Source organism: Numida meleagris, chromosome 1 (assembly GCF_002078875.1).
Source record: "Numida meleagris isolate 19003 breed g44 Domestic line chromosome 1, NumMel1.0, whole genome shotgun sequence".
In the NCBI taxonomy this organism is placed as follows: Eukaryota; Metazoa; Chordata; class Aves; order Galliformes; family Numididae; genus Numida; species Numida meleagris.
In genome coordinates, this window is record NC_034409.1 from 2,690,978 (window position 1) to 2,703,597 (window position 12,620).

At 47.1% G+C, this 12,620-nt stretch overlaps 1 protein-coding gene across 5 annotated transcripts in view; it reads left to right on the forward strand.

Annotated features, from left to right (window-relative positions):
- Positions 1–12,620, forward strand: part of PLXNA4 (plexin A4) — a 468,858-nt gene that overhangs the window by 346,374 nt on the left and 109,864 nt on the right. For all 5 annotated transcript variants that reach the window (XM_021384299.1, XM_021384300.1, XM_021384302.1 and 2 more), the window contains 3 exons: positions 5,231–5,354; positions 8,439–8,592; positions 10,956–11,055. In XM_021384299.1, coding sequence (XP_021239974.1) covers positions 5,231–5,354; positions 8,439–8,592; positions 10,956–11,055 — 378 coding nt within the window. The remainder of the gene's footprint in view (positions 1–5,230; positions 5,355–8,438; positions 8,593–10,955; positions 11,056–12,620) is intronic.

The following is a 12,620-nucleotide window of genomic DNA, read 5'->3' on the forward strand; positions in this document are numbered from 1 at the left end:
AAGTACTTGTCTCACCACTCTGCTCTCATGGGGGTTGGTCTCAGCCAGCACTTCTTGGCACCACTCTTTCCATGTACCCTTCTCTCTGCGATCAGCATCTTTTCCCCAGTTTTCTCCCTGTTCCTAGACCCTACACAGTCAGAAGAGCTCTTCTTGCTTTTTCTAGCATCTCTGAACCAAGCTCCCTCCCCTGCAGATGTTGCAGTCACAGCCACTTCTTCATGATGAGCTGAGATCCCATGAGGTCTGGGTGGCAAAGACACAGTCCCAAGGTGGGAGGGAGGAGATGTATGAGAGAAACTCTTGGGCGTAAGCTGATAGGATGGAGATGATGGTCTGTAGGACTGTATAGGGACAGTTCAGCAAGTGTAAGAATTCCACTACGTTGGGCATGGAGGAAACAAAGACACAGCCCAAAAGAGGCCAGGATGAAAAACAAAGGTTGTAGGTTTTTGGTTTTGCATTTGTTGTGTGCTGCATGATCGTTTGTTGTTTGTTTTGCTTTGTTGTTGTTTTTTTTTTAATTCCTACATCTGAACAGTTAAGATGTGTCTTCACTGAGAGGCGGAGGCAGGTGAAAGCATGCACATGACATGCATGCCTTCTGCTAGGCTGGCAGCCCTTCAGCATTGTGGTCTGTTTTCCATGCTGTGCATAGGGTAAACAAAGGGCTTGCAAATGGATGAGTGCCCCTCTTGACTCTTCTTCTTCCTAGTGTATCCAGATGCATGGAACTCAGTGGTTAGGATGACTTCTTCTAACGCTGGACACTTAGTGCCAAACCTGGAGGTGGTGAGGTCAATCTACCTAGAAAGGTAGAAGAGCCTCTGACATCTCATTGCAGAGATAGAATAATACCTCTGCCTATGGAGCAAGCATTTGCAGAATATGGCCCTGGAATGTTGTTTTAGGTTCCAGAAGATCAAGCTGGGATTTAATTGCCATCTCTTGGGTCCCGGACTGAAGTCTTCATGGCATCCTCAAGAAACCTGGGATCTGCTCTGCTACCTGACATGTATGCGTCTGTGCCTCCCTTTCCTGTCTCTGAATGGGAATGTTTCAACCTCACAGAGGTGTTGTGAAGATTAATTAGCTCCAGGCAAAGCCCTTTGAGATCTTCGGATGAGAGATGCTATAGGAGTGCAAAGTATTAATTTAACATTATTAAAATAATTGGTTAGTGGATGGCGAACAGAGGGTTGGTGTTAGCGGTATTTACTCTTAATGGGAGACGAGGAGGAAATAATACTGCTCATGGGTCAGTGGTAGAACCAGTTTCTTAGTGTTTGCACCAATGGTTTAGGCAGCAGCAGGACACTTGCAATTGTTCAAGATGCAGATGATAATGAAATAGCAGGTGTTATTAAGATCTACAGAGAAGTATCATGTCTATACCATAATCTTATGCAAATAAGTTCAGGAATGGAATATACTCTTTTAGGCGTCTTAAGTGTAATGTGATGCCACTGGGTGGGAGTTATGCACTGGCTAATTATAGCATGAATAGCACTGAATTAGGTTATATGGCAGTGGAAAGTGATCTCGGCGTATTGACAGATCCAGCAAGTTAGTTACTGATACTTTATTAAAGGGAAGCAGTTATTGGCAGCACAAGATATTTTTTGACAGAAGCAGCAATAGAGAGGGCAGCAGATGCAGCAGTTGAGAGCACAGTTCTCTTTTTGGGCTACAGGGGCCCCTTTGGGCAGCTGCCTTCAGTGGCCAGGTGCTTTGTTGTGTTTGCTTCGGTTTCTCATCTGACACCGTTTGGGGATTTAAGAGATCAGTGTCTGAGGACAATCATTTCTTCTGCACATGCTGAAACCATTTTCCCTGACTCTTGTGGGAGAGTGTAATATGAACAAAGAAGGGGACAGACTATTTAGCGGGGTCCCTTAGATAGGACAAGGGGAAATGGCTTCAAACTAAAAGAGAGGAGATTTAGATCAGATATAAGGAAAAAAGATGCTTATGGTAAGGGTGGTGAGGCACTGGAACAGGTTGGCAAGGGAGGTGGTGGATGCCCTGTCTCTGGAGACACCCAAGGCCAGGCTGGACAGGGCTCTGAGCACCTGATGGAGCTGTAGGTGTCCCTGTCCATTGCAGGGGAGTTGGACTAGGTGACCTTTAAAGGTCCCTTCCAACTCCAATGATTCTGTGATTTATGGCAGTGCGGATGAAGATAGGAGAGAAAGGTTGCTTTGTGCCTTTTTCTGCCCCACGTCCTCCAGCTCAGGATTGATGAGGTGGTTCAGGAAAGGGGAGATGGGTGTAGCCATGTGCAAAAGACTCTGGAGAAGAGCCTCAATCACTCTTCCCTGCTTGCTCTGAGCTGCAGGACCCACTGGCAGGTGGCATTATGCCTATAGTCTTGATTTAGGCAGCAGCTGGGGTCAGTTACCTGCAATCAATTATGCTGCTGGCACAAGGAGAGGATCCGTGATGCTGGTTTGAAGGTTTGAACCCCATTAGTTACTCAGAACCAGGCTTGGTTTGGTTCTGTGTGGCAGAGCTCCCTCGTTGCCACATGTGGGCATCAGGCACAGCCAGGTGGATTTCTTTTTTCTTTTATCTTTTGTTTTAAATGGAGAAATTGCACTGGAAAAGTCAGACGGTTAAAGTCAAATGCTGTGAAGTGGCAGAACAGAGGTCACCTATGGAAAAAAGAAATAATAATGTGTGATCCTGTAATTAAAGTCTGGCTTGCAGTGTGTCAGTGCAGGGAGCAGATTTAAGAATGCAGAAGCTGCTCTCACTCTGCCAGAACCTAATTCCTGAGAGCCCGACACTGCAACCTTATCTTCATGCTAAAACCAGGCTAAGTTTGAGGCAATTCTTCATCGTTTCATTATTTGAATTGTAATACACCTTTCAACAGATGTCAAGGCTGTAAGACACATCAGTCTGAGTGAGGCTTTGGCCTGAAGAGTTTCATCTCTTTAATGTCTGTGGGTGGTAAACAGCAGGGTAAGATCTTGGCTGATCTTGATAAGGTGTTTGAGAGGCATCCTTTAGTGGGCATGGTGGTGATGGGGGGATGGTTGGACTTGATGATCTTAGTGGTCTTTTCCAACCTTAATGATTCTGTGATTGTTCTATTGAAGCTCCACAGCGGGGCTGGGAAGACAAACCAAGCTCCTTGGAGCTTGACCTAGACCAGTGTGTTGTCCTCCTGTGCAGAGATGCCGGGTGCGTTTGTGACTTCTTGTGCTGGTGCACTTGAACGGAACCTGCTCATTTAATTTCAGAAAATCCAGATGTTTTCTGTCACACCGCAGTTGGGAGAAGATAAATGGGAGGGAGTTAGGCTTCGTGGAGAATTTAGGCACTTGCGTTTTGACACCGAACCCAAAAGAGTTTCCATCTGAGCTATCCTCAGGAGGTTTCCTACGCCCCACGGCGCTTTAATGGGATTGCTGTGCCTATTTGTTTTACAGAAGTGCTTACCAAATTCTCGGGTCAGCGTTTTGCTGTGGCTTTCTGTTCCGTGATAGGGGACTTAACAGCAGTTAATCGCCTATCCACCCAGCCCTCTGGAGACTGCGCATTTAAAAGTCCTGATCCAGCATGCGGCAGTGCTAAAGGACACGTACTGGGATGAATGCTCGTAGGGAGCTGCAGTGCTGCTCTTGCTCTCTCAAATCTGCAGAGCAGACCAAGAGCCTGCTGAGAACGGCAGAGGTCTCTATGGCTCCTGCCAATGGAAATTTTTTCCAGAAAGATGGAGCAATGTGAGTTTTAAATTGAGATGTTCATTTTATCTAGTGTCGGTCGCTGGAGAGAAGCTAAGCCTTAAGATTTAAGGCCAGACTCCAAGCTTTGTAACGCTCAGGCTCTGCCATACACTGGGTTTGTTTCCCATGTGTTGCCTTAGATTCCTGCTTGCAAATCCCTGCTCATACAGGTGCAACCTCTGCTCCACGGAGGAAGCATGGCGAGGGATGATCTTGGAGCTAATCCTCCACCAAATCCTGTGCGCTTGCAACTAAGAATCCGAAGTCTGGGAGTGGGTGAATAATTTAACATCTGCACTTAGTCTTTATAGCTGATTTTAATGGGGGGTAATAGCACTGCTAATAATGAAATCCACTGCAGACACCCTGTGCAAGTCCATAACATTAGCTTAATGGCAAAAGGTAATTGGCATGCAGTTGGAGCTGTCCTTTTGTATTAACCCTGTGGATTTCTAGGCAGATATCCTCCTTGAAGCGGTGGCCTTAGCAGTACATGTTGGGTAAAATGCAGAAGTATTTTACACCAAGTGAATGCAAACATGGATTGAGGTGGGACGCACCACTGCCAATTCACATTGCTGCCTTGTGTCTACACCTGGCAGCAAAGATGAGAGACAGCAACCATGCTTTCATCACTCATGGCAAAGAATGAGCAGTGTAAATTTTAGGGACTTCTCAAGTGCCACGCACCCACCTCACTGCCATTCACTGGGAATACCAGAACTTTTTCAGATTCACCCATGGGAGCTTCTCATCAGAGGTTTTCAAACCAGATGCCAAAGAAACCCTGCCCCCTCTACCTGCTAGGCACTGCTTTAGTTCCTTGGCAACGGGTTGGGTTGCTCCTTCCCAGCAGATAGGTACCAGCAGCTCAAAAGTATCACAGATTTGCAGTATCCTTAGAGGGACCAAAGAGCATGGATGATGTACAGCCACTCTGTGAGGACATTCATCCTTCCCTGAGATGTACCACTGCCTCTGGATGGTGGAGTTTTCAGGACTCAGAGTTTCCCCACACCTGCTGCATGGCTGGCCAGACAGAGCATCTCTAGAGCTGTGCATCCTCACCAAGGGATGGGGCTTTTACCCACACCCTTCCTACCTATCATGGTGTCCTTACCACAGCCAGCTGAGATATCCCATGGCTGTTAGAATCAGAAAATCACAGAATCATAGAATGGCTTGTGTTGAAAGGGACCTCAAAGATCATTTAGTTCCAACATCATCTAGTTGCCAACCACTAAATCGAGCACTAGATCAGGTTGCCCAGGGCCCCGTCCAACCTGGATTTGAACACCTCCAAGGATGGCGCATCCATACATTCTCTGGGCAGCCTGTTCCAGCATTTGAGTCATAGTGCTCCGGGATGCTTTTGAAGGCTTTCCAGCCAGTGCAGTCCCAAAGGGCACAGCGTGAAACTATTGCTTCTCCCATGTCTTCACTGTCCCAGCCTGACTTCGTGTTAACCCTGTCCGTCTCTCTTCCCGTTTGCTCAGGTGCACAAGGAAGGAGCGATGCGAGCGCTCCAGCGAGCCTCGGAGATTCGCCTCGGAGATGAAGCAGTGTGTCCGGCTTACCGTGCATCCCAACAACATCTCCGTCTCCCAGTACAACGTATTGGTAAGGAATGTTGTCATTGTCCCCTTCAGGTTTAATCTGCTCATTAGAGTCTGATAGACCCAGATATGTGCAATCTGGATTCAGCCGGATTGGGAAGGGCTGGCAGCATGATGCAGAGGTGCTCCAGAGTTCATTATGTTCCCTGACGTCTTCCTTGGCACAGAGAAAGATTCACCGTGGGAGGGCATTCGGTCCCTGGTTATCCTGGCTAGAAGTGTGGAAAGAGACTTCTCTGTTTGCTGTGAGGAGCTGAGGGCAGGTGTGATGGGACTACATGGCCTGCAAGTGCTGTGAGAGCACAGTGAGGTTGTCTTCTTCCTTGGGAGAAGGATTTGTGAATGGCTGAGAATGGAGTTTAGGCATGGGACATTGTCACAGTTAGAACTGACCTTCTAGAAAGAGAACAAGTGAGGACTATCATGAATTATTTCAGTAAGCTTCAAGTCTGCCAAGTCATATGAGCAAGCATAACTAGTGCATATGACTTTCCTCAGCATGAAATTTAGCCTTGATGCCCTAGAGCTACTGAAGACAGCAGCCAACATAGCAACACAGTGAGTTCTGGCAGAGAAGTAGGTCCTGAACTTTATCTGGACATGAGGCAAGAAATCTCTGTGGAAGTTCTAACTAGCTTATCATTTCTCTCCTGACTCATAACAGCAGTACTTTACATGGCAAAACCCCAGCATTCCCCAAGAAGGAGGATAGATCCATTTTATCCAGGTTGTTAGGGCTCTGTACTTTTGACCGTACTAGTTTGGGCTGGAATTGAAGTGATAATTGAAGACCAAGGGCTTCATGTCTGGCTAAGCTGTTGACTAGTCCCACACTCTGAAAAGTCTACATGGTGTTGCTCAAAATGTAGCTGCCAGATATCTTCTAGGTGATAGTTTCTGGAGTACTAGGGTTTCTTCAGTGATAATGAAATCAGCCTTTCAAAGTCTGCATGTCCGTTCATTACTGCTTTGTTTCAGCCTCTTAACTTTGCTGTGACTTTACTTTCCTAGGCTTCAAACAAAATTGATCTGAGGCATCTTAAGTCCTTTGTTCTTCTGGGAGTTCAAGGTTCCTTTTTCTTATTCTCTCAGTAGCTTTTGAATTCTTTTATGTTGGAATAAATCCTGGGGGACTAGCTGGCTCAGGGTGATTGAAATTGATAACAGAATAAAAGACTTTTGCCTCTGGATTACTCTGGCAGGGCAATTCAACCCAGAGCTGCTGAGATCAGTTGCCATCGTCTAACTGTTGCCCAGTTATGTGGGCAACATTGCCATGGGAGTCTCATCCCAGATCCATGTAGACCAATGTCCCAGCTCATCCACCATCACCATAGGAAGTCTCTTGGCAAACCAAGAGAAGAGCACTAATGGGTGAATTGGTGTTTCAGTAACTTGGGGATCAGTGAGAAGAGAGATTTGTTGGAGTGAAGTCTGTGTTCTTCCCTTATTGCAGAAGCTCCAGAAAAGGCTCTGTAGGATGTAGGACTTATTGTTTGTTCCAGGTGTACCTTGGCTCATGAGGTTTATGACCAAGTGCTAGTGCTCTGTCCATTGCCGTCATCATCTCCATGACGCATCTTCGTTCTGCGTCGTCTGTGCTCAAAGAACAGTACTAATTAAGCAGAAGTTTCCTCTTCTCCATTGCTAACAGTATATAAGTGATCAGGTAGAATGGATTCAGCTTGAGTGATAAATCTATCAAGCACCCATACAGTTTTCCTAATTCCCATCCTAGACATTATTTCCTTTCCCACTGCCATTCCCATCACTACAAAATAATTTCACAAAGGCTTTATGTTATGCAGAGAAAAGTCTCGTCTTTAGCCTGTCTATCTTATGGTGCCTAGCATTAAGGGATAGCTCCAGACCTTCTCTTAGTGAGGAAAACAATGTGGAGAAGCAGTAAGCAAAAGCAATGATATCATCCTCTCCTGCTTTATCACCTGGACTGACCTGAACTCCTCTGTTCTTTGTACTGGTAGCAAAAACACTTCAGCATGCATTTGTGTCTCCTTTCAGTGGCTGTCACCACAGATGGGTCCTCAGCTTGTTCACAGAGGAGGCAAGTGTGGAGAGTACTTGCATTTGTGCCTGCCTTGAGTGTCTGGCTTTAGTGGTTGGCCACAATAGCTCTAAATCTATACCAGCTCATTAGCAGGTGACAAAAGCACCCTGACATGCTTCTCTGCCTTTGGACATGGCATGTCTGTGATCCAAGGGTGGGTTGGGCGAGACACTCTGTGATGGACAGCAGAGGGGCCTTAGCTGCTCTGGGATGGTGGCAGCATGAGGGTCCTTCTCTACAGGAGAAAATCAGCCACATGATTCTTTCCTGTCATGACCCTGGGTAGTGACATAGCAAAGCCGGTGGGTGTTGTGCACATTAATAACATGGGCAGTTCCTCCTTCACAGCTTTGTTTATGCATAGCACCCAAATACAGCATGCCCCTAAGGCCATCTTTGGTGGGATGGGCAGGAGACATTTTTGTGCCTCTAGGGAAAGAGGTTCTTTGTGGTGAACTGAAGCCTGTAACTAGACTCTCCTTACGCAGGAACTTGGTGACAGAGCGCTCCCCCATCTGCTGATGCTAGGAGAGCAGGCCGTAGAGAGTTAGACTGGAGCGTTACAGTTTCTCTGTAGTCTGCAGAGTGCCTCTTGTGAGTAGTAGTCACCTTCCTCAGAAACCGCGTGCCTTGGGGCCACCGAAGCCCTGGTCTTCACAGCCGGCTCCAAAGACTCCCTGTTTAACCTTACACTTGCATGACAGATAGAGAGCACTCCCTCCCCTCCACTGACCCAGCAGCACTGGGATGCAGTGCAGTTGTCCCTGCATAGCCACGTACCACTTGTGTCAGCATCAGCATCTCATCCCCTTCCCCCTCCACACACACATCCCTCTCCCGAATCGCTGCTTTCTGTTGAAGGAGGATGCTCTCTCTAGCAAGAGGCTCTTTGTCCAACCTCTCCAGTGTAATTCTCTCCTGCTGGCCCAGTTCTGTTGTTCAGCTCAGTATTTTTTCTCTCTCTCTCTCTTTTTTTTTTTTTCCCTATGTCTTCTTCCCTCCTTCCGTCTTCACTTGCAGCTGGTCCTGGAGACCTACAACGTCCCTGAGCTGTCAGCAGGAGTCAACTGCACCTTCGAGGACCTGTCAGAGATGGATGGCTTGGTGGTGGGCAGTCAGATCCAATGCATCTCACCAGCTGCCAAAGAGGTGCCCCAGATCATCACAGAGAATGGTGAGTACCACACAGCTCTCAGTTCTTCCTCCCTTCCTCATCCTTCGTCTTCATGTCTTTACTCTTGCTTGTTCTCCAAGATTTTGGCATATGAGAGCCCGAGAACAAGTCATGCAATGCACAGGGGTAGGGGTTATGCTGCCAGTGATTGCTACAGCTGTAGCATGGGTGAGCTGAGTGTGTGAGTCTGTGTGTGCTCTGTTGAGCTACAGTATCAGTACCTGCATTTAGGTGCCTATATGCGTGGCAGTACATGTCTTCAGACTGCCACCGAGTGGTAGTTGCCTATATCTAGCAAAGACAAGAGTCAGATGAAGGATCTCCACTCGTTTATTGCCCGGGCTGGTGTTATACATCCCAGGTAATAAGACTGGAAATGCTCTCAACACATCCTATCCCATCAGCAAGTAAGTCCTGCAGACCCGAATGGTCCTTTTCGCAATTCTGTCCTGTTCATCTTACCTTTAGATCTGTGTGTTCAGTTGTTGTCTCTGTCACTGGCCATTTTTCGCTTCTGTGCTCACGTTCTGTGTTGGTTGCTGGCTCCCTCCCAGAATGATTCAGTGCAGAAATACCTTGTCTCCAAGGATGGGGCCCTTGTCCCCAGCTTCATGCCCTTTTTGGCTTCCCTTTTCTAATGCCCTTCTTGGTACTTTCAAGAGCACCTGGCCCTTACAGAGATTTGCTGTAAAAACCTCAACTCTGTTGATCACCTCATGAAGTGCAGAGAGGATGTAGCCATTATACTCCTTGGCTTCTTGTGAAATATTACTGGAAAGTCTCCAGGGATCCCCTCAGGCTATAGAAATGAAGTTACACAAGCTGTCACCATCGCCTTCCCAAGCTGTGCACAGCTGCATGTGCTCTCCACTGCGGTCCCAAAACAAGCCCCCAAAGGGTTGTTCCCATTTTCAGGTCCCACTGAATCATCAACTATGTTTGCTTACCAAGATAGCTGCCAGGAACTATTTCCTTGATAAGGACATCTGTCTCAGGCCAGGCTATAATCGACATGCAAGCAAAAATAGAAATGGAAGCTCAAGGCAGAACAAGAGAGAGAGATTTATATGAAGTGTGGCTTCCAGAGATGTGGAGCACCTGCAGCTTGTATCAACTTCAGCAGCTGGTGCTCTGCACCTCTGCAAAGACCACGTTCCATGCATAGGGCCAGAAACTGGATTTGAACCAAAGGATGTGTGGCTGTGTAGAACATCTGATCCCTGGAGCCATCCAATCCTCACATCCTATTTTGAAATATATGCAAGGCACTGGCAAAGTTGTTAAATACGAAGCAGTTAACAGAGCTGTCAAAGCCGACGGCAGCAGATGGGCAGCAGAGTCGAGCACTGGCAGCAAAACGTGCTTAGTGAAGTGTGTGGTTTGTGTGTGCCTATGTGGTATGTGTATGTGCAGGCCTGTAGGTGGACGAGCCGAGATGAATTGTCGAGTTTACTTTGGCCTGATTGATTAATGAATCTTTCAGGTGAGAAGGAAAATAATAGAGGTGAAAGGGCCAGCCAAGCCAAAGTCTTGAATTAAACATGGGTCCCTTCCCCAGCAAATTACTGCAATTACTGTACCCAGTCATTTCCCACAGGCAATGAGTTTTGAATGGGGCCTTGGGTATTGTGAGAAGAGGTAGCACTTGGCTGCTTGGCTTGGGAGCAGTGGGAAAGAAGAGTTTGTATCTAGACAATGAGGATCAAGCTTTGCTGCAGATAGGTCTTGCTGTGGAGATGGATTGGCACTTCCAGAAGCAGACAATGGCTTGTGGATGTCTCTCCCACATTAAGATGGGTTGTTTATAGCCAAAGAATGAGGTGTATCGACCTTGGGGTGAATGACATGGAGCCCCTACCCTGTCCTGGGTATTGGGCCATATTCAGAGATCATAAATAATGATGGTGAGAAGAAGATACACCTAATCTCCTACAGGCCCCTTCCTTCTGTGAACCTACAGGAATAAAGAGCCCTATGGACAGTACTCCATTTGAATGAGCTCCTTATTCCAGGCATCTCCATCTACTCTTTGAGCTTCGCTTTCCTACTTGCTGACTTCATTTACCACAGTTTTGAAATCAGAGATCTATTACCTAGACCTACTGGTATTGTCCAGCACCGACTTTGCTTGCAGTTTCCCAGTAGTGAAGACCTAGTCCATCACCACAATACCATGATGGGGGCAGATGTACTTGTTGGAGAACTGAGCTCTAGACAGATTTTATTGCACTTCCTTCACCCACTGAGGATAAACTAGGTGAGGTACTCAGGACCAGCTTCTGGTTCAGACTGGTGGCATGGCCAACAGGGCTTAACTAAGCTAATACAGTCACAAACTGATGTTTCTTTTTTTTTCTTCCTAGGAGACCATCACATAGTCCAGCTCCAGCTCAAGTCCAAGGAAACGGGTATGACCTTTGCCAGCACCAGCTTCGTCTTCTACAACTGCAGTGTCCACAATTCGTACGTCAAGTTCCTTTGATACCTGCTTTCTATCCCAACCCTGGATCTGCCACAGAACCCAGTGAGGCGTGTGTCCCTCAGGAATGTGGTCAGGTGTGGAGGAGAGCAAGCAGTCAGAATTACATCAGTGATGGTCAGCATGATGCTGTCCCTCCTGGGAAGACCAGGAGTAGTGTAGTAAACATTTGTTCCACTTATGATCCTCCTATGGAGGAAGGCATTGCCTTGAGTAATGGTACATCACCGCGTGTCCCTCAGGGAGAGGAGCATCAGTGGGAGTTTGCATTGAAGCAAGTCAAAAGCAAACTGTGACTTCAGCAAAGGGCCCCTTTGTCTTCCTAGTAAGCTGTTGTTTGTGTATGGCTGGATTCTGCCCAAACATAGGCACCTCCAACCCTTACCCATATCAGTCCCACCAACAGGATCCTGCCTCGGGGGCTAGAATGGGTTTGAGTCCTCAAATCTGGAAAGATGGGAGCTGTGGGCTCCCGTGTGATGTGAACAGAGTGGGGACCACCCAGGTGATTTCTTCAAACCCGTCTTCTCTATCTTGCAAGTTCCTTTCCTGCCCTGCACCCCATTATCATGGGATTTAGCTGGCACACAGGTGCTGCCCCACCAGAGTAAGTCTGCCAAAGCAGGAAGATGTTCTTCCAGCAGGTTGATCCACCCCTGAGCAAGACTGAGTGGCTCTGTCACCACCACTGAGCCATCAAAAGTGCCAAAAGCAGATAATTACTGCGGCTCAGCAATTCACAAGCAAAGGCAAATCCTATTTCCGTGTTCCTGCTGCTTTGACAAACAGTGTCAGAAAGCAAGTGTTGGGGGGGGAGAGGAGGAGAGATGGTGGTGTTAAATATTTATGGCATGTTTTGGTTCCTTACTTGACAAACTATAATACACTATCCATTTTTAATTTGATGTATTAGAGCAAGCACTTGTTACCAATTTGAAGAACAGCTCGCTGTACCAGAGCTGAAAGTGGATTGAAGTTGAACGGGATTTCACAGAAAGACAGGACTGAGGGTGTGTGTCTGCCTGCTGCACTCAGTCAAGCCATCCTGGAGGCAACTTTTTCCACTCCTTCCCATTAAAAACCCAGTGGCACATTCAGGCCAGGAAAATTTCCCTCCAAATCCCCTTCAGGCATTTCAGAGGCTGCAGCAACATGAAGGTCTCTGACAGCAAGCAACCAGGAGTTGTTACCATCCAGCGCTTGTTTTGTGTCAGTTGTTTGTTATGGCTCAGTATGGCTCCTGGTGGACAGACATCAGACATCATATCAAATAAATAAATAAATGCGACGTAGGTGTAAGTCAGTGCTGTAAAATAGTCTCAAAAAAGTGTTTGCAGCTCATACTGTACGGGGACTATGGGATGTAGGAGAGCAAATCCTTCCAAGATGGTGGGAATGGCTCTCTCCTTATACTCAGAATAGGTGACTTCATAAATACGCCTTCTGCTTCCCAAAAAACTGCTAGGATGGTCTTTCCATCTCTGCTAAGACAGGGAAAAGAGGAATACAGCCAAAATATGTGCAGGATCCCCATCACCCTGGGCACAAA